This window comes from Centrocercus urophasianus, unplaced genomic scaffold (assembly GCF_019232065.1).
Source record: "Centrocercus urophasianus isolate 14NV4802_14NV808 unplaced genomic scaffold, USGS_Curo_1.0 seq_16, whole genome shotgun sequence".
Lineage (NCBI taxonomy): Eukaryota > Metazoa > Chordata > Aves > Galliformes > Phasianidae > Centrocercus > Centrocercus urophasianus.
This window is the reverse complement of record NW_024884711.1, coordinates 16,833,188-16,857,122: the sequence shown is the minus strand read 5'-3', so window position 1 is coordinate 16,857,122 and position 23,935 is coordinate 16,833,188. Positions and strand designations below refer to the sequence as shown.

Genomic DNA, 23,935 nt, shown 5'->3' with positions numbered 1-23,935 from the left:
GCCTACAAACTTTGCAAAGAGAGTCAAGAGTTGATGAGAGGGATGAGTCAGTGACTTAGGAAAGGAAAGAGGATTTTAGACACGTGGGGTAGCAGGTGTGATGCAGCAGTCCTTTGCTGTAGGACACTGCAAACATGCAAAACAAAAGAGACTTAGGGTTTGTCTGCAAGGGGTTGCTTGGTAAGTTAAGACAATTCACCTGACCATGGGAAGCCAAGTGTAGTAGAGCCCCAAATGGATGTTTTCATTAAGGATTAAAGTGGTCCTGATGTGACTAAAGTGGTCCTTAATCCTGAGGGTCTTAGTCCATGGTGAAAGAGTGCCCTAAATTGAACCAAACACATTTTGCAGGATGAAATTTTCAACATACAAGTTTCTCCCTTGTTAAGTTATGCCAGCTGATTTCATGCTTCTGTTTGACTCACCATAGCATTGCTGATTTTCCCCTTGAAACACAGCCTTAATTTAAGTAAAGATCATTTAGAGTGACAGGACAGAAGGAGTCTTGGGCAAATTACAGCCACATGCTGCACTGGAAGTACTGAAGGTCACATAATATCACTCAGAGAACAGGTAAAAGCAGAGCAGAAACACTGACCAAATATGCCCTGAGATAAAAATTCCAAGGCAGAAGCCTAGAGCAGCACACAAACTACTGTTCTTAGGGTAAACCGCCTCTGCTGACATAGGGATCACCCTCTGTTTTAGCTGGGGTGACATTTTCCAGCCAGGGCAGATTTGCCTTCTTTCAAGAAATTGCCCCATGTTCTCTGGGGTGGAAAGTGGGGAATAGAAGGCAGGTAGGATTTTCCAGAGGCACTGTATATACACATCCATAGCTCTGGATATAAAGTGGTTATGAATATGGTGCTTTGGGAAGGAAATCAGTGTTATGATCACTTCCCTCTCTCATGATGCAAAATACACTATGGTACTTACAGATGGAGAGAATTACATTTCTCCTGACTTCCCCCCATAAATCCATCTCTGCAAGGCCTAAGAAGATAAACCCCAAAGAAGACAGTACAAACTGATCTCCAGGGCATATCCAGCTTTCAGCCTTCTGCACTTGGCTTCAGGACGGGATGTCAGCATCAGATGCATCAGCAGTGCAGAGCAGTACCCGTCTGCTGGAGCTTAGGCATGGCTGGAGTTCATTTTACATGGCTCCAGCAGCTGTTCCAGGCTACTAGCTTCCTTATGGACAGCCAGAAAATGAAAATTGACGTAAGTAAAGGAAGAAAATATCAAATCCATTGTGGCTTCCACACTGGCAGCAGGGAGAGTATGGAGATTGCTCCTGACACCAGCTTCACTCTTGTTTCAAACTTCACCATTGATGAAGATACAGAAACTTGTATTTCTAATGAGGAAAGCTGAAACTCAGACTCTTCTAGAAACCATACAGTTTGCATCAGTCTTTGAATATTTTGATATGCTTACCTAGTCTCATAACGTGTACTTACTTGCAGTTTGAGATTGAGTACAGTCTACTTCTGCTATCAGTTGCAGCAAATGTTTTCTCCGTTCTGGCTTCTGCATGACCTGAAGTGTGTGGGAGATATTTCCATCCCAGCTTCACTCATGCTGAACAATTAGGCCCCAGGCTCTGCAGATCAGCTGCCTCCTCCAGCAGATACAGGCGTAAGAATTCCAACAGAGTTCTCATCTGCCTACATAATGGCTTATAAGTGAAGAATGTTCCCATGGCCAGAGCTGGGCTAATGTCAGAGATGAATGTGTGGGGCTTGAGCAGTCAGCTTTCTGTGTGACAGTAAATAAGGGCAGTTTGGAGTGATGGGTCCAACCATGTCTGCTCAGTGCTAGGACAGGAGCAGGTTGGTTACAGGTGGGGGAACGCAGTGTCTGCTGATAGTCTCAATGTATAGTGCAGCTTGTGAGACACAAAAGCAGACTGCAGGGGCTGTTTTGGATCTTGACTCTCTTTCATGTTGTGGGATGTCAGTGGACAGATCTAAGCATACAGGAAAGGAGAACCTGCTTCCTCTATGCTACAGTGTGCTGGTGCGGCAATCAGGCCCAGTACATTGGAAAGGACAGGTAAGAAATTTGTATAAGAATTTGAAATAAGAAACACACACAATTGTGACTGTAAGAAACAGAGGGGATAGAAATCTGATTTTCCCTGCATCAAGATGGATCATGCTGGCCTGACAGCATTGAGACAGGAACGCTTCTTGTTGCACTTCTCTGATCAGGGAAGAGTTTTTTGAAGAGAAGAGCAGACAGCATGACCTTTCACTTTAGCTGTTGAGAAATCAGTTATCTTTCTGCAAAGACAAAGCAAAGTACATCCAGCAGAGAGAAAGCACCTTTGCAGCTAGGTTAAATCCACAGCCTGCAGAACTAAGTGAGATGGTATTAGCATTCAGCCTCTTTAAAGCTTTCTAATCCAGGTGTCATGGAGGAAACAGTCTTACCTGCTCAAGAAGAGGGAGAAGTAAGAATAACAGAAATGAAAATGGAATGTAAGGAAGGACAATGCAGAAAGGACAGGCTGGAGAAAGAACGGTAAGTTTCAGGTATAAACTAAATCCAGTGACATGATGTTGTCTCCTTTCTTTTTCTTAGCAGAATTAGGATGATAGAAGCTCATTACTCAGGAAAAAGTAGATGAGAGCCCAGTTATATTACAGTACATTTCAGGAAAAGGTAAAACAAGGGTAATGCTTGTCCGACTAAATTCTGAGTGCCGACTTGGACTTCTAGCATCAGTACCAAACAGCAAACTCAAAGGGTGCTAGCTAGAATGGTTGATCCCCTCACTGATTTTCTTCAATATTAAGGCCTGATTCGGAATTTTTAGCAGGAGTCAATTTGATATCTTGTTGGATTTGTTTGCCAAACATTATTTTAACATAGGCTTTAGGCAGCATATTCTTTACAGATTAAATTTTGTGGGCTTTTCTGCCCTTAGCTTTTTCTGACTTACATAAAAAAAGATCACAGAGTAAGCAGAGATTGACTTTTGGTGTATGAGACCCCTTGCAGTATAGTCCACAGACAGAACACCAGCTATGCCCTTGTCAAGAGCATCCTGCCCAGAGCGCAGTGCAAAGCTGCCCTAAGGAGGGCTGAATCTTGGTCAGGATCTCGCAACAAACAACAGCAAGAATAAATCATGGCCATTTTCATTTCAGTTGTCCTTTAAGAAGCAAATGTCCAGAACATTTGCAATGTGTACTTCAAAGGACATTATTGAAGGTTAAGCAGCACTATGTACATTCTGGTCATTGAGTTTAGGAGCCACGGGGAAGAAGATATCGCTGTCTTCTCAACTGCCCACTATACCTCTGCGTCTAGGCATTAATTACTGTTGTCTAGATAGAAGTGATTTACCTCAAAATAAATTACATGGTCTGTGATCAGCAAGATACTGTTCAGTTTTTTAGATTCGATTTTCGAGTTTATTTCTGCACTTCAATACTTGCAGTATCATTACCATACAGTGCCAAAAAGGATTTCTTGCCATTTGGCTAGAAGAAAGTGAGTGTTCCCGAGGAAACAGCTTCATTACTGCATTTATGGATAGCACATCCAACACGCAGCCCTTGTGTTGTGTAAATCATACCTCATGCATAGTTAGATATACACTATTGCTCATTTAGGCTATTCTTACTTGCCCATAGCTCTAATAAGCTAAGCATTAACAATGACTTATGGAGCTGCACTCAGGATGGAATTTGGCACAATACTATTTTTCTCTCAGGACAGGCAAAGCCTGGCATAACAAAAAAGATTTTCAGCCATCACTGAGAAGGTTTATATTCTATCTCACCACATTAGGCCTATCTAATCCTGAAAGCTTTCTGAACAACATGTGGAGGTGCAGTGGATCTTCTACCAATGTCCTTCTAATGTAGCTTTTAGAACTGAGACTTAATGCAGCATGGTGACAAGAGTGGAGCAAACTCAATAGCACAGCATTGCAGCACAGACTATGATGCCTACAGAGTTCCCCAGGCATTCCCTGACACGCTGCTCTGCCTCAGGCCTGCTCTGCTGCTTCACTTGGAATGAAGGAACAGAGCCTTGCTGTGCTCAGTATGGAGGAAGAACCGAATCAATACCATATTGGTGCTGCAGAGCAGCCACTGCCACCCACCAGCCTGGCCTCTCATGGAGAAGCTTGGTCGAGAAACAAAGGTGTGAAGATCTCCTGATCTCACTGTGAGTGATAAAGAGCTTTAGAGCTGCTGAGGCCACTGTGCATGAATTGCCAATTGGCAGACTTAGCTAGGAACATGCAGGCAAGGGGGCAGGAAGGAAAGAAGAGAATGGAGAAGGGAAGAAGGAAGAAAAAGGAAAGAAGGAAGGAAAAGAAGTGAGGAAGGGAGGAAACGAGGAGGGGAGGAAGGAAGGGAGGAAGGAAAAGGAAGGAACGAAGAAAGGAAGGAAGGGAGGGAAAAGGGGAAGGGGGAAAGGAGGGAAGGCAAAGGAGAAAAGGCAAAGGAAAACTTCTTTACTAATTTTGCATGAATCAGAATCTAGAGGACTGTCCTAACCCAGCACATTTTCACCCAGGTCATCAACCTTGACCTTACAAACACACTCATGCCACAAGAGGCTCATGAAGGTTAGAACAAATGTTACATAGAGCGGTGTTTGCAGACCATCTCCACTAAATACAGCTTAACAACAGCATTGTCTAGTGTAACATGGATATTAAGTGCAAGAGTGACTCACTGAAAACTGCTGACTGTATTCAAACAAACAGTCTAGGGAAGGAAGCACACCATTACCCATTCACTCATGGGGCAATATGCTGGGTAGGCCAAATGTCCTACTCCTGCTATGATTCTTCCTTTCTTCTTTGACTGTTTTATGTCTGGGTGAATTTTTTGTTGCCTTTCTCACACTTTTTCAAGAAGTCTGGTCTTTTCAAATTTCATTTGCTTTCCCCACTCCCCTTTCCTAAAATCTTCTGCTTTTGTTCTCGATATCCCTTCAGTTCTGTCTCTCAATAGATGTTGTCAGGTCTGCCTCTCAAATTTCTATATGATCACTTCAATATCTGTTCTTCCCTCTCACTACCTCATCCTTTTCTCCTTTTCTTCCTGAGGAACGGACTCTTGAGGACATACTTTCTCCATGAAATCTCTTAGCCTTCCCTTCACCACTTTCTTGTTTCCCTTGCTCCTTTCCTCCCTTCAGTTTTCACCCTTTTATTCCAGTGTCTCTGCATTTCTCCATCAAGAAGGCACTGGACAAGCAGCTTACTCATAACCTTCCTGTTGCCCCCACAATTTGTACTGACTCTTCCCCCCATGGTGTATACGCATGGTATTGTTTAATGGCCATTATTACTGAAAGCACTGGTAGAAAATTAAATGTGAGTAACAAGGTGAATATTTGAGACACAAACATACATCTTCAGTTTCTGCTGTTAACTGATACAGTACTCTGTCCTCTGACTAGGTCTTGCTGATTTATTGTCTCCACTCCTTCACTGCAATAGCAGAAGGACAGGCTTGCTCTTATCTTGACTCCCGGCATTATTTATTTTCCTGTTTTCTTCTCTTATTTCTTTAAACTTCATCTTTCATCCATTTTAGTATGGCAGTGACAGTGCTCATCTCCCTTACAGATGAGACCTCTGCCTCTGTTAGGATGTGGTGGCAGCAAGTGACACTTGTGCAACTTCTCTAACTGCCTAGGAAAGGTCTGCTTTCCATCATCTGCTCCAGACCCAGGCATGGCAAAGGAAGCTCCTTGCAGATCTGCAGCACCTTGGGCACCTCAGCTGCTGAGAGGTACTCCTGGGTTTCAGATCCTCTAGGTTCTCTATGTCACAGTGAGATGTGCTTGGTCTGTGGCCACTCAGCCCCAGGCAGGACACAGGGGCAGCCAATCGGCCCTCCCTCTCCTCTCACAGTCCCTAAAAGCGCAGGGAAGGCTTGTGCAGATGGTTATCTTCCCTTTCTGTCTGTAAGTGGCCTATCTGTATGTTTTCTTGTCCAAAGATCTGTACCTGAAAATGTACAACTGAGGAGAGAGTTGGCAGGGACACCAAACCAGTTACCTCTAGTGCTTCTCTGCAGGATTTGAGCTCCAATTTCTGCACCACTTCAAGCTTAATGGACCTCCTGTCTTTGCCACCTCTGCTTCAAAGATGCACTTTATGCAACCAAATTCTTTCCTCTCTGCTTTTGCATCAGCATACATTTACATTATGCCTTACATTTATGCCTAGCATGTATCACTGTAGAAGATAAGAGAATCAAGTCTTCCAACTGTAAGCATGAAGTCCCCACAGATGCAATAGCATTCTTACCCACTTTGATTTTTTTTTCTATAAGTAAAAGGTAATTGGAAAAGCCTAATTGAAATTGATCCTTATTTTCTGAAACATTGAATGATGCTGTCTTCAATAAAAGTTGCAGCAATTATTCATGTAACAATCACAAGGCTGAAGAGCAAAAAAATATCAACACAGCTAAGAAATATGATTGCTATTGTTTTGCTGTCTCAGAAAACAATAATAGTCTTAGAGAGTAATGTTATTCAGTTATTTAGTTCAGTAGTATTATTCACTTAGGTGGCTTGTATGAGATCTGTCTCACTGTTCCTGGAAAGGATAATGTCACAAAAGCTGAATCTCATGGTAAAAGCAGCTATGACAACTACTTAGGAGAGGACTCTGCTGTCCAGATGGAAATAAGAAATCTTCACTCAATCCAGTCTGTGGTATAAAGATGAGGATAGAGAAGAACCAGAAGGACACAATCCAATCCCATCGTTTCCAAACTGAGCCATCCCTAAGCAAAGCTTATAAAAGCCACAAAGGAAGAAAATTTAGAATCTGTTTTTTTTTTCTACAGTGAATTAAAAATAAAAGAACAAAAGACAATTTTTTTAGAAAGAGGCTGGGCAACAAAATTAGCTCAGAGACTTATGATCTTGGCTGTGGTTTTAATTATATATGAACATCAGTAAATACTAAATGTTCTGGAAAATTCCTTTTTAAAATTCAAAAAAATATGAATGCAATAACAATTCTTCATATTGTTTTAAAGAGCATTGCTGTAGTCTCAAATGCTTTTAGACCTGTGCCCTAAACGAGCTGTTGGTGCATGTTAGTTTAAATATTCAAAAAGTTGTTGTCATTTAATGAAATACAAGCCAAAGTAGAGCCTGCCTTCCCGTAAATGCTAACTTTTAATGCTGTTAATGAAGTCATGTTCTGCTAATGCATTCAATAATTCTCTTGGAGCAGGAACCATAGCTTTCTGGATTTCAGTCTATAGCTGTGGTGTCATCCTTTTTGATACTCATAGCTGCTCCTAAGTTGCAGAGTAGCCATTAAGCTTAACAGCAAAGACAGGAAAGACAGTAAAGCTGTATGCTGGAGATGATTACCAAAGCCTTTATTACTTGAATGCTTAGAAATGGGGAAGCGCTGCAAGCTCTAAATCCCACAAAAGCTGATTATTTTCCACTTGAGCTTCACAAACACTGATAAAATGATGCATATGAAAAGTAAAAATGGAGCTGCAAAAACAGGATTTCTGAAAACATAGTCCTGAGCTGGGTATCTTTATCCAACATCCTATTTATCAGTTCTGATCTACCAGGAGTCATTACTTTAAGTCACTACTTTAAAAATATATATTAAAAAAAATCTGTGCAGCAAGCCTGAAGTTATTATCATAATAACTTACATCGTGCAGGTTTTTATTCACTAGTACAAACACTGAGGCAGCAATAGAATATAACTGTATTTGAGATAGCAGTCAGTGAGCAAATAGCAGAGCCATACAAAGACAAGATTTCATCCAGAAAAAGTAGACAAACCACTGTTTCAGAAGGAGCTGGAGGAAGAAGTCTGTTACCCATTCACAGTAGACAAGTTCTTTCTGAATTGACTGTTTAATGTTGGATAAAGGAAGGATGAAGCACTGATCTCTCTAGAACAGAAAGCTGGGATTCCAGGTAAAGAATATCTTTCAACAAAGTTTAGTTATTAAATTAGATTTTCTGGCTATCAGAGACTCAAGACAACAGCAGTGAAATGTTAACTTCTTCGTAAGTATTGCACTACCTCTGCTGTGTCTTTCCTAAAACAGAATTCAAACAAGGAATAGAAATATTGATGTCTGAGTGTTTCCAAGGCAAACTTTGAAACTATAAGGAAAATAACCTTGAAAAGGATGTACCAGGAAGTAGCTATAAAAGTTAAAAAACTAAATGCTAAGCCTTCAGGCCTGACATGCATACAGCAGCTTTGCAAGCCCATACTTGAGGTGCCCTGATGCCATGATCTAAACCCAGCTTTCCCAGCCAATCCACTGCTTAGGAAGATAGCTCTCATTTTGGTCTTGGTAACAGGGAACTAACACTAACCAAGGTCAACTTGGAGTAAATCTTTACCACTGAAGTGTGAGTATAGCAGACATGTTTGAGATATGTTTACATGAACACAAAAATTTCCAGTTGGCATCTAACATTTTTTAGGATTTCTTAAGACTGACAAGAAATAAACAGCTGAGAACACAACTTTAACCTATTTTATATAAACTTTGTGAAATTACTGGCATTTGCATTTTCCATGATTAAACATATATTGGCAGGTTCACAGTTTCATATATCCAGTAAAGCATAAGGAAACACATAGTATTTTTTTTTAATTGACCAAAATGCATTAAATACTTACAAATTACTTGTATTACTAAGTAGTTGCTGCTAAGCCTGGGAAGATAGAACTCCACCCACTTCCAAATATTAAACAAACACATCATATTTGTCTGCAGTTAGAAAGTTAAAAGTATTTAATTTTACAGTTGAAAGTGGACACCATCCTGGGAGAAATGAAATCTCCTATTTATTAAATGAAATCCCTGCACCTCTTGAAAAGAAAACTTCACAGACTGGCACAAGACTGCACAGACTCAGCCTCATTCCACCTACTGAATAAGTATTACTGGAAAAGATGGGCTGAAGCAACAAAACACCAGGCTTTCCTTTAACAGGTGACTTCACAAAAAGGAAGAATGTTTCCTCCTCTGTGGATGGAAAGTAACTGCATGAACAAATCATGGGAAACAGAAACTCCCACCATTTGTACTGTGAGCACAGTTATGGAAAAGTGCATTATACAGTGTCAGAGTTCATGAGCACTCTTCCCTCTTCCACACTGGTGTGTGTGAGAGAGACAAGGGCCTTGGTTAAATCAAAATAATAATAATAAAAAAAGAACAAGCTGTAGTGTTCATGCAGGAGCTCTGCTAAAAATAGCTTGAAACAAGCATTTGCTAGCTGCTAGCTAGGTTTAGCAATCAGTACAGCAATATATTTGTTTTTCTGTGGACATGTAGCCATAAAATGAAACTCTCATATTATAGAATTTCATTGTGCTAGAATAAAGCTTTTGCTTAGATTTCTGCATCTGCTTTACTGAAAGTTAGGAAATATGTATTAGAAACCTTTTGATTTTGAATGCTGTCATAAATCACATGCTTGATATTTGCTACTATTTTCAGTGAACTTATAAGCTCTAGAATGACATGTCCAGAAATGAAGAGAAAGTGAGTCTTTGATATGTGCCAAGAAGCAGAACTTCCGCAGTAAAGTAATAAGAATTTATTACCTAATAATTACCAATAGTTGAAGTCCCTGAATCACTTTCCAGTAAGATAAATGGGAAGAAATACAAATTCCTTGTCATTATATTATCATATTTTTCTCCCACAATGAAGGGACTGCTGGAGACATTTGTTCTTACAAAAAGACAAAACAAAAAAAATTCACCCAATCTACCATAAAAACCACTCAAATCACTTCTCAAACTTGGATGATGTTACAGAATATAATGAGCCCAATTATTCCAGTAAAACAAACGAGTGATTGGATTGCCCAAGAGAGACCTGGAGAAATCAAAGACTAGGCAGGAGAAATCATTGCTCCAGAGAACGTCCTATATTGCTCTTAAGAGTAACAACCAAAATCTGTAACCTAGAAACCTAAAACTAGATAGAAAGGAAATTGTAATGCAGTAGAAAGAAAATCACGCCCAGCAGGAATATCAGTGGAAACTCTCTTCTTCCTTTTGGAAGGAGCCAAACATGCCCAAGAGCTGGTAGAATTCCTGCTCAGCCAAGCAGAAGAAGAGATGCAGTGAGAGGAGACAGAGGGGCAGTGGAGATGCTAATGCTAATGGGCAGTGGGAAGATCAAAATCAAAGATTGCTCTGGGTGGCAAAACATCTCCCAGCATACCAGCCCAAACTGGAAACTCTCCCAGGCATAACCCTCACATCACAGTGCACCAATTGGTAACAGCTTCAGCTAAGGTGGCTGTGGCCAGTTTTCCTTCTGGGAATACCAAAGTGCTGTACACAGCACTGATTTACACTAAGAAATCCTTTTCTAAGAAGGGCTTTTTAATTCTCCCCCAGCAAGCAATCTACCATACACCCATCTCTTCTCTATTCCTGAACAGACAGAATCAAAACGTTTCTCTCTTCCCCGTTCAGAGGGAAATTGGAGAAGGGAGAAACCATTGTGTCAAGTTATTATGCCTAAGCATGTAAGCTTGGAATGTATCTGCTTGTGTTCTCAGACTCTGAAAAGGAAGAAAGCTTACAAATGCATACTCATCCATCTATTGCTTGGTCTCAGGAGAGCTGGAGAAGATAGAACAAAAAATGCTTCCTATTTCTAGGTATCTACCTGTGAAGTATGCATCTTTCCTTCATTTTTCTTTTCCAGAATGATTACAGAGTCTTAATGACAGATATGAACAAAGAGGTATTTACAGTCGCTGTGAATTTTGATTGATAGGAGAAAAGCAAAAGCAACTTCTTTACCAAGCTAAGAAGTTTCTCAAGATCTTGTAATAAAGAAGTTGGAAATCATTTCCTGAGACCAAAACAGAAATTTGGCTAATCTGATCAACCACAGCTTTGGGATACTTGGTCTAGGAAAAGAAAAATAACTGATTAAGTCAGCTAAGAAGCAGACCTCACTGTAGCCAATGCAAATTCACTGGGCTTTGTGGCTTTTTATCTTTGTTTGTTGATTACAGGACTTTGAAGTGATTTCTGTACAGGCACAGAGCGGCTCAGAGAATTAGCTTCCATAAATAACAAGAATTGAAAAAGCCTGCGATGTAAATATAATTTAGGCCATACTCCCCTCCACATCAATGCTTTAAAAAAAAATAAAATAAAATTCTAGCTAAGAAACAGAGGTTTTTTTAGTGCTGATTCTACTGTTTCCAGTGTTCTTGAGTCCTTCTTTGTTGCCCTTTTACCTATATTCTGCTAACAATAGCTAGTGCAGATTACTGCCTTGTACTTTTCAGGTAGGATTTGAAACTTGAAGTTACATCATCAACTGCAGTGTAACTCAAGCACACTGCGTAAGTGGAGACATTGGGCTCCGGTGTTGCAGAAGAAGGATCAGAGCTTGCAGCCCTGCAAAATATCATTTGATACGTGGACTGAGTAAATATCACACCATGCCTCAGCTGGCTGATTTGCTAACGTGGAACATATTACACTAAAATAAGTGACAGCAAAATACAGACTGCTGGAGACAGGTAACCTCATCTGGGTGATTTCACCAGCTGAAGCAAAATTAAATGCAACCAGTCAAAGGAAAATTTACTGAACACAGGGAGTTGCCAAACTTTCAGTTGCAGGTATGTGAGTTTATTTCTTACTGTTTCTAGGCTTCCACTGCTTCTCCTTTCAGACTGGAGTACCTGGCACTACTAATTAGGCTAAAGCACAGGCACAGTGCTAATCCTGATAAATGCTGAACATGTAATGAGAATATGTAATATCTCATCCTTTACTAACCTTGTTTCATTTCCACTTTGTTTCCCCTTTCTTTCCTTCATTTGTGTCATCTTGATTTCTATCCCATGACCCTGTTCTGTTGTTGATTTCTCTCTATCCTTGACAGATTTTCTGATATGGAAGAATCTCTCAACTGCAAAACCCAACCTTTGGATTGTTCTATGAACCTTTGCTTTGTTCTACAGGGAGTTGTTTCAGATGTGTCATCAGCATGCTGGTGTACAAAGATGTGTCATCTTTCCGAGAACTCAGAGTGGCAGCACATACACATACAAACTAAAATTTTAATGTCTGCTCACACGTCTTCTAATAGGCACTGAAATACAAGCTTAGACCTAATACAAGATTTGAACACCCACAAAGGCTCAAGGCCTTGAGTATTGCAAAGCTGCCCTTTTTTATTATTATTATTATTATTATTTTTTTAGAAAATAGCTGGAGATGGGATTCCCAACTAGCACTCATATTCAACATTTTATTTTGAGTTGTAATCAGTATGATTTGACATGAAAAATAACATGATCTTGAAGCTGCAAATGCCTTATATTTAGGTATGTGCCAGAAAAGCAACTCAGATGGTTGACCACCCAGCTACGTATCCTAGCTAATTAAGGTTCACACTCAAGATTTTAAGTGTCTGTTTCCCTAGGACCTTAAATTGCAACAATGCTAGTATATACTCACATTATATGATATCTCATGGTTTTCTGAGCAGATGGAGCCTATCATCAAACATTATTTATGTATTAAAAACAGGACAAAGCTTATTTTTAACAAAGATTGATGTGTTCCTACCTAAATGCTAGTGAAGAAACTACTAAAATCTGTATATCCGTTTCAGGCATGATTCTTTAAAGACAACATCGGGGGGAGCTCCACAGCAGGAACAAAGCCAAAGTATGCATTGGAGGTCCCCACTTTTGATTAAGAATCTCTTAACAGTCAGAAAGTAACATTATCCCTTCTAACTGAAAGAATCTTTCACAATATGAATACGTTGAAATTTAATAAAAGCTACCTCGAACTTGAGTTAGCCTGATGAAATATGAAACACGTATCAGGCTTAAGAATTCAGAAGACATTTCCATGCATTCAGCTGTACTAATAATCTCCAGCACTTTTTGCTGAGCACTTCCAGTAAAAGTGCTTTTTGTACAAATGAATGTTGCCTTTCAAATGGTCGAAGGCTCGTTCAAAATAGCTTTCAAGTACCTAATTTCTTTCTGCTTTTTAATAGCTTTCAAGTTTCTAATAGCTTTCTAATAGCTTTCAAGTTACTAATTTCTTCTGCTTTTTAGTACATTGGCTCCCTCTTCTGTTCATTTGGTGTAAACAACAAAGTGATCAGTTAGTTACAGATGTCAGCACCTAATGAGATTGCTTTTTGGAAACAAGTTCCAAAAGCTTACAAGAAAAGGCTATTTCCAGGTATCCCAATGAAGGATGCAATCACTCTTCAATACATAAGAACACCTGGATCAAAAAGAGTGATATACACAGAGTAATCAACTAAAATGCAATTGCGTGAAGGGTTGTTAAAAAGCAAACCCTCCAATGAATTAAAAAAAAAATCATATTTTAAATGATGAAAAAGACAATTAAATTAGCATTTCCAAGTTAAATGATTTTTCAGAAACTGGAAAAAAGTCCACTACAGAATTAAGAGACATTGAAATTAGAGAGTTCATTTGAGCACTGAAGTACCTGCAGTTAAGCCAAAACAGAAGATAATATATCTTCTATATATTATATATAATATATAAGAATAAATTATAGAATTAACATGAAATAAGAAAAGACCTAGTAGGTAAACTAACTAATGAATACTTCTAAACGAGAAACAGAATTCAACATTAGTGACTATGGCAAAAGTCTGTAGAACTGAAAATGTGGTACCTTTCCTTTAAAAATAGCACTGGCAAAATCTTCAGGCTTAATATCAATAGAAGGTAAGCTGACAACATAATTGGAATTAAAATGTCAGAGTCCCATAAGGAACATGTTACAGCATGGAAAAGTCTGATTTCCATTTCCTTCTGCTTTCTGAGCAGCAAATCAGCAGTAGAATGAAAAACACAAGAAAAGCTGTCAGGGAAAGGCTGGTTCCAGTCAGCGTCAGCACATGGCTGCAATGTTGAGGTGACACCAATGATATTTTTTAAATTTACCATATGTAGTGCATTCTTCTTATTTGTCTGGAAGCACTATGTATCAGGTAAAGTGGTCCCAAATTATTGCTCAGCTCTCATTTTGCAGCTCACCTTAAATAAGACCTGACATCTAAAAGCCATGTAAAACTCTACCTGCTTGTTAGCCCTAATGAAAACTGAGAGTTAGAGAAGATCAGCAAAAGTCAATGGAAGACCAACTAAAAACCATCAGACATTAAAAGAAATTGTCATCAGTCACAGCTGACCGAGGACACAAGTGGTAAATTTCTGTAGGGTACTGCTGTCAGCATCTGCGAGACCCCCCCACGGGATGTGACGCGATAGGCCCTCTCCCTGCTCCATGATTGATGTGTGGCACGTGCCCTTAGGGGCGTAGACGAAGCACATAGGTTATATAAACTAGAGTTCACGTGTAATAAACGCCATTTTGCTGTTCATCATATTGGTGTGTGCGTGCAGTCATTTGGTCCTGGCCTGGTTTTAGGTCAGTACCGTAGGAGGCAATGCAACAGGGTACCATAAAGATGAGAACATTCTTCTGTTCAACAGCTTTTGGGTGCTTATGACCCACTGGCAGTATGGCGACTTGAGGGCAGCACAGTCTAACATACAAAAGTATGTTTCAAGACCTGGATGACCAGGAGGAAGAAAACACATCGAGAAAGTGGGTGATTCTGATGGTAAGAGAGCAGGGGTTCACACTGCCTCATCAAACAAACACTGGCCCACAGCAGAAAGCTGCAGGGAAAACTGTTAATGAGATAAAGAATGCCTTGAGTATTGATTTCTGACCTCCACTGCCAAGTTTATTTTTATACATGTTTAAAATTAAATGCATAAACAACCTGGAAAGCACATAACTTCTTCGCTGCTCCAAGGTATGTGTTTTGAACACTGTGCTACAGGTAGGTCCCATTACTTGTTTTTTTTTTCCAGTTCTGCTTTTGCATAAAGACAGCATCAAAAGAAGCAGAGAACATTTTTGTTGTAGCGCGTGTTCACCTTGATGTTTAAAACAGTATTCTAGGAATTCAGGGATGTCAGTTGGCATCCTGTCACCAATACAAACGTGTAATCCAAGTCTCTCACCTCTGGTGAAACCTCTAATCAGAAACTAATTATTTGAAAGGCAACCATTATATTTTCTCTGTTTCAGAGCAAAATAATTGTGGGAAAAATAATCCATGCAAGTACTTACACGCAAGCAGTGAATCACGAGCAGATGGATGTAGCCATCTCAGTCCCAATTCAGACGTGACTGCTGGAAAAGGACAAGACTGCATACAGGTTCTCTTGCTAGCACTGGGCTGCTCTCCTCTCAGAATAACCTGGTTTTCAGGGTATCAGTTTTAAACTGTTCTACTCATCCTATATGCAGCAACATAAAGAATTTGGTTGGTTTAGGTCCTGGAAGAGTTTTCTGAATGCATTTTAAAGGCAAATGACCCAGCTTAATTGAAGTAAATGCGTGCACTTTAATGACCTTTAATATATATGATAAGACTAGAATATCTGATAATTCCTTTACAAGTTCAATCTCCTTGCCTCCCCATAAGAGAAGCCTAACATATCACATTTGTTTTGGACAACTGATACTATATTTTATAACAAAAATAAAAAAAAACCTCCAGCCAAAGTGTCTATCTACAATGGTGTGAGTTGCTACAAATGCAGATTCCCCAAATGCAGCTGTTTGCAGTGAGATCACATGAATCTCACTCTAAGATGCAGCTTCTGTATCATTAAATTTACCAGGATGCATAACTAATAACTTCCATGATTTCAAAATTCTCCTGTTTCATTCTGGTTTTGAAAAGTAATACTTTGAAAAGGTGTACATTTGATGGCATAGTCCCATTAAAATCCCATCTTTATGGGATTGTGCAATGTTTGGTGCCTTGATTCCTTAATTCGTAACTATAATTTACTGAAATTCCACATATGCTTTTAGACTGAAAACATTGCACTTGCTGCTTCATAAAACATAAGCTTTCTGTTCAGTAAAACTTGAAACCAAAGAACAAAATACTGACTATACAGTCAATTCCTTCCCTACTCCCACCCCCTCCCAAAAACAAAACAAAAACCCAACCAAGAAACCAACCAAAAAGTACCACCCAGGTACTTGCATTCATACCAGCCTCAATAAGTGACAGTTTTACATTTTTCCACTTCAGTATTCCTACCTTGCTGAGCCACTTGCAGCAATGCTGTGGTAGCACATTTGCCCAGTGGTGTCAAGTAGAATGGAAGCTAACTATTTACTGCAACAAATCTCGTGAACTGTTGCTATCCAGCACTGTATGCACAAAAAAATGACATTTTAACAGTGAGGTCTTTTCTCCAAAATATAAATAAGGATGTATCACCAATCTAGATAGAAAAAGTTCAGTTTTCTCCCCTTCCAACAGTATGCATTAGCATGAACTTCACTCCTGTAAAAAGGCTGTAAGATACGGATAAAAGCAACTAAGTGTACTACTACCTTAGGAGAAAGGATCATTCTGCCTTTTCCTGGAGTTTTTTTCTGATGGGACATAATCTCATTTGTGCAGACTTAAATGCCGTCTAACTGCAAAATCCTCCTCAGAATATGTTTCTTCTTCACCCTTAGCAGAAAAGAACAACAGCTTGATAAAATTTAAGTGTTGCAGTTTCATAAAGGTGCCAATGGAACAGTTCCACAGTACTCTTTTATAATCCATCTTAAAAAGACTGTAGAGCTGGGTAAGGTTATGTTCTGCATCTAGGGCTGTTCTATCAGGGTTCTGACAATGAAAAACCAACAAGTTCTGCATAGCCATAGAGGTGCAATAAAAACATCACTTCCAAAGATTGTGCAGTGTCTAACAGCTGCAGCTTGAAGGTATATCGGAAGTTCTGTTGGTTTTTTGTTTGTTCAACATGCTTAATATCAAGTCTTCCTTCCTATTTGCATGAAACACTACTTGCACATTCAGTTTGAAAAAAAATTAAGAAAAAAAAAAATCACAAAACATCACAAAGCAGCCATCCAGATTTCTCAGCGGTCTTTCTTCCACTTATTGTGAACAACAGCTCCTTCCAACTGAGTTGCTAAACATTCTGTTCTGACATAACTTGAGAATTCCACCAACTTTACAGCACAGCTTCAAGATATTTTGAGTTTCCAGTTTTATCCAATTAAAGAAGCACAGCAAAGGCAACACTGGAAGAAGAGCCTAGCTTTGCTGGTTCTAGTTCAAAATACTTTCTAACTGTGCCACATTTCCAAGTACTTTTCACACCAGCATTCCCACCACACTATTAGTGTTTACTTTTTTCAAGCTGAGCTTTTGCTTGTCCTTTAGTGACATAAAGCCTGTACGACCCCACCATTTCTGTTTCAGACACATACAGCAAATAAGACTTTGAATTCTTTTAATTTACAAGATTGATCGCTCTTAGTTGTGCCTTACTGTTGATACACAGTAAATACATTCATCTGAACAATTTGCTTAGTCTGAAAAAAAGAAAAAGCAATTAAAACACTAACATACTACTTAACACTGTTGATGACACAGTCAGGCACAGAAGACCATTTCCTAATAGCCTACCAGTGCATTTATTGCTGTGCGTCTCAATCAGCAGTTGCGTGTAACAGTAGATTTTAGGTTAATGCTACTGCTGAAATAAGATTTATCAACTCTCAGCTCAGCCTTTTGTAGTTACCTTTCCAGAAGAAACGTTTCTTCTTTCATTCACTATAATACAAATATTTCTTCTCTGGAGATCTACTGAACACAGAGTTTCAATAACATTCAAAAAGATGTAAAAATGACACTGGAGAACTCTATTCTACTGGTGCATGCAACTGTGAAAGTCCAGATAAATCAAGTAACATGTTTCTCCTAGACTGAAGGATCTGGGCACAAGTGTCATTTTACAAGTAGCACTTGAGATGCATTCTTACCCCAAGCTTTAGATAGATTAATATGCACCACAACACCTACAACTGATCAGTTCAGAAAAATATTTTTAAGTCTTTGTTTACTTTTAAATCTTTACAGAAGACTTATGGTGGAAGATGCCAAGACCCACTCTGCTTTTTTTTTTTTTTTTTTTTTTTTTTTTTTTTTTAAACCTTGAAGAGCTGGGTTATCAAAGCTATTACACTTTTGACAATTACTTCTTAGATACTTTTTTTTTGTTGTTGTTTTAAACAATGAAGAGGCAGGAATTTTTTTTTTTTTTTTAATTTCATGATTAAGGACAACTGAACATTATACTCATTTAAATCAACCCAGTTACATAGCTTCCATAAGTTAACGGCTGCCAAGTGTGTTCATCAGTAACCCACCATGAGTGACATTATGTGATGGGCAAAACTGATTTTAAGGTTAGACATGGTATACATAAAAATAGAAAGTTTAAAAACCAATCTTGTCACAGACATTTCCATTGCCATCTCCTTTGTGAAATAAATAAGGCAGCAGATAACTTTTATTTTGAAGTGGCATCTTTGAGATATGCTATTAAGTCTACTCTCTCAGACTTCTTCTTGATACCCGCGAAAATCATCTTTGTTCCTGGGATGTACTTCTTTGGATTTTCCAAATACTCCATCAGAGTATCCTCACCCCAAGTGATACCTGGCAAAAAAATGAAAAAACAAGAAAAAACAAGTGACTTGAAAGTGAAATGAACACATTTTTTTTCCTGGTCGTTCACTTTATTTTGCTTTCTGCAGGTTTCAGTACTTCTGACTATCATCAAAAACCACCAGTAGCTCAGGGGAGCTGTTTTACATTTACCTTTGTTCTTATTAGCATCTGTGTAAGAGAAGCCCTGAGCTTGTCCTGTTTTGCGTCCAAACAGGCCATGGAGATTGGGTCCAGTCTTGTGCTTGCCTCCTTTTTCAACTGTATGGCACTGGGAACATTTCTGGACAAAAATCTTCTTGCCCTTCTCAATATCTCCCATTGTCAGTACTAGACCAGGAACACATACAGAGGTTAAAATCACAATATCAAGGTCAACTACTCATCAGAAACATTAAAAAGGTTCACATTGGTTTACAAATCTGCAGCTACAGTCCATCAATCTGGTAACACTCCTGAATGCCTTCCAGCCACGAGTTACAGCTCTGAAGATTTGCATAGAACCATTAGACTATGTAAAAGGTACTAGGATCATAGACTTTATGCCTGAAGAATAGGAAAAAAAAAAAAAAAAAACAACAAAACCATGTCTCAGCTCCAGTATGCCCCAGAGCATTTAAGAAGCACAGCAGTGACTTTTGAAGTGCAAATTGAGCACAAGTTCTAGGTATAGCTTGAGCATCAACAACCGCGGGGCATCCCAGTCACCAACAGCCTCGCGTAAAGGACAGAACCGCTCCCGTTCCCACTCCCGCAGGGCAGCACGCCGCCTCGGAAGCGCCGAAAGCGGCACCACCGCACAGCGCCCAACTGCTGGCCCAGCCCGGGATGACCTTGAGGCGAGAGACGCGCGCGGAGCGGTCACCTCACGATGGGACGCGGGCCGGCCCAGCAGCTTCGCCCACAGCGAGGCCCCACGCACCTCCCCGGGCCCCCCAGGATGCGGCGCCCCGCGAGGCGCTAGGCCCGGCCGTGACCTTCCGCTGCCAGCTGAGGCCGCGCCTCCGGGATCCTCGCGAGCCGCCGTCCAGGCAGGCGGCAGAACCGCCCGGCCCCGTCCCTCATCACACCTTTCCCCCCTAACGGTCCCGCCAGGCCGCGTTGTGGCACCAGACTCAGACACCGCCACTTGGAGGTCAGAGCCTGATCGCCCGCAGGCCTCGCCTGACGCCGCCCGCACCTGCCTAGCCTGTCGCTCCGCTTACGCTGCGCCCACGGCGGTGACTACGAGTCCAGCCGTCCCACACCGTCTGACTTCTACGCCCAAGGACACGCCGGACTCCGCTCTATGTAAGCCGGTGTCGCTGCAGCCAAACCGCGCCGGCACCCCACCCGCCCACTCTGGCTCGGTAGGCAATCAAATGCAGCCAGCTGGACTTCTGATTGGTTACAGCACCTGTCCTTCAGGGATGACGTCACGACGCTTGCGAGTAGCGGGGTAGGTTGCGACCGCGAGCCCCGAGCTCCCTCTCCTACTACTTCCGGCGGAAAACGACTAGCGGAATTCCTCTACGTAAAGGCAGACGTGAAGCGCGGGACGCCTGCAACGCATGCGCAAAACGGAAGGTGAGGCAAGTGTCGCGCGGCTCTCCGTTGACGCTCTGACCTCAGCTGGTGGTGGCGTGGCCGTGGGTGGGACCTGGGCCGTTACCGTGACCGTGACGTCAGCCCCCTCTCGGCGGCTTTCGGGTGGGGGGAGAGAGCGGGAAGCGGGGAATGTGGGGGGAGACTTGGGCTTCCGTGAGGACGCCGCACTGTTTTGGGCGAGTTCTGTGCGGTTCCCGAAGGGAGTAAAGGGTGGAGGAAGCTTCACAGTTGGTGAAAGTGATGCTAAGGTATTTCCTCACGTGGTGGACGTGCAGTATCTGCCTGCTGTGAAGCGTTAACGATTAACGCCGTCGCCAACTGTAAAGTTACTAAAATAAAGCTATTTGCTTGTGATGTGTTGTTAAATGTATGTCAGTGAGGTCCAAGGGAGCTGACTGAAAGGGTCACCTTGACTTCTGCCGTTGCTGAATTCCAATCTCAAATCAAGACTCCCAGAACTATGACTGGAAGATTAAAAACTAAAGACATTGTGTTTAGTTTGGTGTTTGGTTGTTTTTTTTAATAAGGCCTGTGTGTCTGCAATGCTTCTTGGCATTGGATGTATGTAAAGGGATCCTGAGGCTCATGGTAAGCCTTCCATCACAGAGCAGGAGGTGCCTTTTAAGCTGCCTTAAGAACTGACAGGAGTGTAAACTCTTAAGCTTCTTTAAGCACTCAATGAGGGCTGATGCAGGCTGCTTGGAGGACTTGGTGAGCACTGGTGCCTGCTGACATCCACTCAAAAGGTCTGTTCTTCACTGCAGGCAGACTTGAAGGATGTGTGATTCACCATTTTGATTGGGTTTTGGTGTCTAAATGTGTATACTCTGTACTAAGCATTGTGTCTTGAGCCTTCTTGAGCCTCACAGTTACCGCTTCTGATCCAGGTGGAAGGACACTGTAGCAACGTTCATTCCTTTTCTGAGGGAGTCATAGACCCATCTGAGCTGAAAGGGACTCTTAAAGGCCATCCAGACCAGCTCGAGGGCAGTGAACAGGGACATCTGCAGCTAGATCAGGTGCTCAAAGCCCTGTCCTACCTGACCATGAATGTCTCCAGGGATAGGGCACCCACCACCTCTCTGGGCATAAAAATATAGTAGTTCAGTAGAATCACAGAGTTGCAAGGTTGGAAAGGACCCACAGGATCATCTTAATCCAGCCTCCGTCCTCTCGTCACCATTACTGCCACAAGCTACTAAACCATATCTTGTAGCTCCTCATCCAGATGCCTCTTGAACACTGCCAGGGACAGCAACTCCATCACCTCCCTGGGCAGGCCATTCCAGTGCCTGGCCACTCTCTGAGAGAAGAAGGTTTTCCTTATGTCTAATCTAAATCTCCCCTGGCAAACTTGTGGCCATTTCCTCAGGTCCTGGCTAAACCTCTCCTCATAGCAACCTCCCTTCAGGTAGTTGTAGAGTGCAATAAGGTCTCCCCTGAGCCTGAGCCTCCTCTTCTCCAGACTAAGCAATCCCAGCTCCCTCAGCCACTCCTCATAAGGCTTGTGCTCCAGACTCCTCACCAATTTCACTGCCCTTCTCTGGACACACTCCAGGGCCTCGATGTCTTGCTTGTAGTGAGGGGCCAAAAACTGAACATAGTACTTGAGGTGTAGCCTCACCAGAGCTGAGTACCGGGGCAAAGTAGATGTATTTTCACTAGTAAGGACTGGCATGTCAGAGGGGGAGAACCTGATTTGTTTACGCCTACTTTACTTTAACTGAGTGTGAGCGTGTGTGACAGTGGGAAGAACTAGTGTGCTATGCAGCGGAAGGTGCAAGAAGGGGGTGGTGGTTCAAGGTGCCCAGTGTTTTGTTTTTGGAAACATTCTGCAGTAGGACAAATTAGTAATGAAATGTTACCCTTCTGTGCTAGACAGGATTTGTAGTGTATAATTTGCATGGATCCTGCATAAGTCTTATGACTTCCTCAATAGCACAGAATAGGTGGAATTTCTGGAGGCTGTGCAGAAGGCAAAGTCAGGGCTTTTGTGTCTTTATGTGTTTGCATTGCAGAAGTAAAATGAAATTACTCAACACATTTTCAGTGCACTGTTATTTTTCTAGATGTAATAAAATTAGTTGGGATATTTACTTTCATGGTTTGCCTGGAACAACTGTGTTTTAAGCTTTCAGTTATTCACAGTGGTTGTACCTTAAACAACTTCATCTTTTTATTAACTCACACAGAATCACACAGAATCACAGAATTGTAGGGGTTGGAAGGGACCTTCAGAGATCATCGAGTCCAACCCCCCTGCCAAAGCAGGTTCCCTACAGCAGGTCGCACAGGTTGGCATCCAGGCAGGTCTTGAACATCTCCAGAGAAGGAGACTCCACCACCTCCCTGGGCAGCCTGTTCCGGTGGACTTGAGTCTGTATGCTAATGAGGAGTCATTTAGGCTGCTACAGAGACAACTTTTATCCTTATATTCTGAAGAATAAACAACCTGCAGTTCCTTATGAATATATCTACCAATTACCTGTCTTGTGAGGAAAATAACTTCTAAAAAATTTGTATGCGATGCCACTAAATAAGATTAAGCTACAAATGGAGGCAGCACAAGGTGCGACTGCAGAGTATAATGCTTCCCAGCCCTCTGTAAGCTGTTGTACCTCCTCCAGAGTAAGGCACTGAAAAGTAATCTCTCCCTCACTCACATCTGCTTATTTCAAACTGGAATGATTATTTTGCAGCTTATTTATGCTTATTGCAATGTAATTTTGTTCTGAAAGAAGGGAGAATAAAACAAATATATACCAAAGTACAGCTTAGAGGAAACATAAAACATCCAACCAGTTCTCTTCAGAGGTACACTGCAGATGAAAGAGGAAAGATCACCTTCTTGGGACTAGGCTGGAATTCAGGAGATCATGATTTATTTCTCAGTTTTGTGATATATATCTTGTGTTGTCTTGAAAAAATATCCTTTTTCAAATAAAAATGTGTTATTAAAACGAATATCTGGATTGCACTCAATGTATATTTTTCCATTATTGAAAAGATAAAAGCTTTTGTCAAGATAAAAAGGATTGTAGAATCATCAATCCTTAGGGTTGGAAAGGACCTTTAAAGGCCATTTTGGTCCCTCACAGTGAGCAGGGACACCACAGCTAGATCAGGTTGCTCAGGTCCTGATCCAGCCTTGTCTTAAAACTCTCCAGGGATGGGGCATCCACCACCTCTCTGGGCACCTTGTGCCAGTGCCTCACTACCCTCAGTATAGAAGACTTTTTTCCTTATATCTAACTTTAATCTCCCCTTTTTAAGCTTGAAACCATTTCCCCTTGTTTTATCACTACAAACGCTGCTGAAGAGTCTGTCCCCTTCTTTCCTGTAGCTCCTCTTCAGATACTGAAAGGCCACTATCATGTCATCTTGGAGCCTTCTCTTCTGAAGGCTGAACAGCCCCAGCTTTTTCAGCCTGTCCTCATAGGGGAGGTGTTCCATCCCTTGGATCGGTTTTGTGGCCCTTGTCTGGACATGCTCCAACAGATCTATGTTTCTCTTGTACTAAGAGCTCCAGGTCTGAACACAGTACTCCAGGTGAGGTCTCACCAGCACAGAGCAGACAGATATGATCTCCTCTCTCACCCTGCTGGCCATGCCCATTTGATGCAGCCCAGTTGGCCATCTGGGCTGCAAAGTCACATTGCTGGCTCATGTCCAGATGCCATCCACCATTACCCTCAGGTCTTTTTTCGGTAGGGCTGCACTCAATCCTTTCATCACTT

General features: G+C 41.3%; 1 protein-coding gene across 2 annotated transcripts; it reads right to left on the bottom strand.

Moving 5' to 3' along the window:
- Positions 1-17,374: 17,374 nt before the first annotated feature.
- Positions 17,375-19,944, bottom strand: LOC122159694 (cytochrome c). 2 transcript variants are annotated; one of them, XM_042817495.1, is made up of 3 exons: positions 19,792-19,944; positions 18,765-18,941; positions 17,375-18,602 (listed from the first exon to the last, which is right to left on the bottom strand). In XM_042817495.1, exons 2-3 carry the CDS (start codon positions 18,931-18,933, stop codon positions 18,454-18,456), a joined length of 318 nt encoding a protein of 105 aa, XP_042673429.1. In that variant the 5' UTR covers positions 18,934-18,941; positions 19,792-19,944; the 3' UTR covers positions 17,375-18,453. The 2 variants fall into 2 exon arrangements, with proteins under 2 accessions (XP_042673429.1, XP_042673430.1); XM_042817496.1 differs by having other exon boundaries at positions 19,817-19,944.
- Positions 19,945-23,935: the final 3,991 nt, after the last annotated feature.

Excerpts from the sequence above, each read along its gene's own strand:
- LOC122159694 (XM_042817495.1), bottom strand. The coding sequence starts at position 18,933 with ATGGGAGATATTGAGAAGGGCAAGAAGATTTTTGTCCAGAAATGTTCC. Across the intron at positions 18,603-18,764 it reads AGATGCTAATAAGAACAAAG|GTATCACTTGGGGTGAGGAT; the intron begins GTAAATGTAAAA and ends TTTTTTTGCCAG.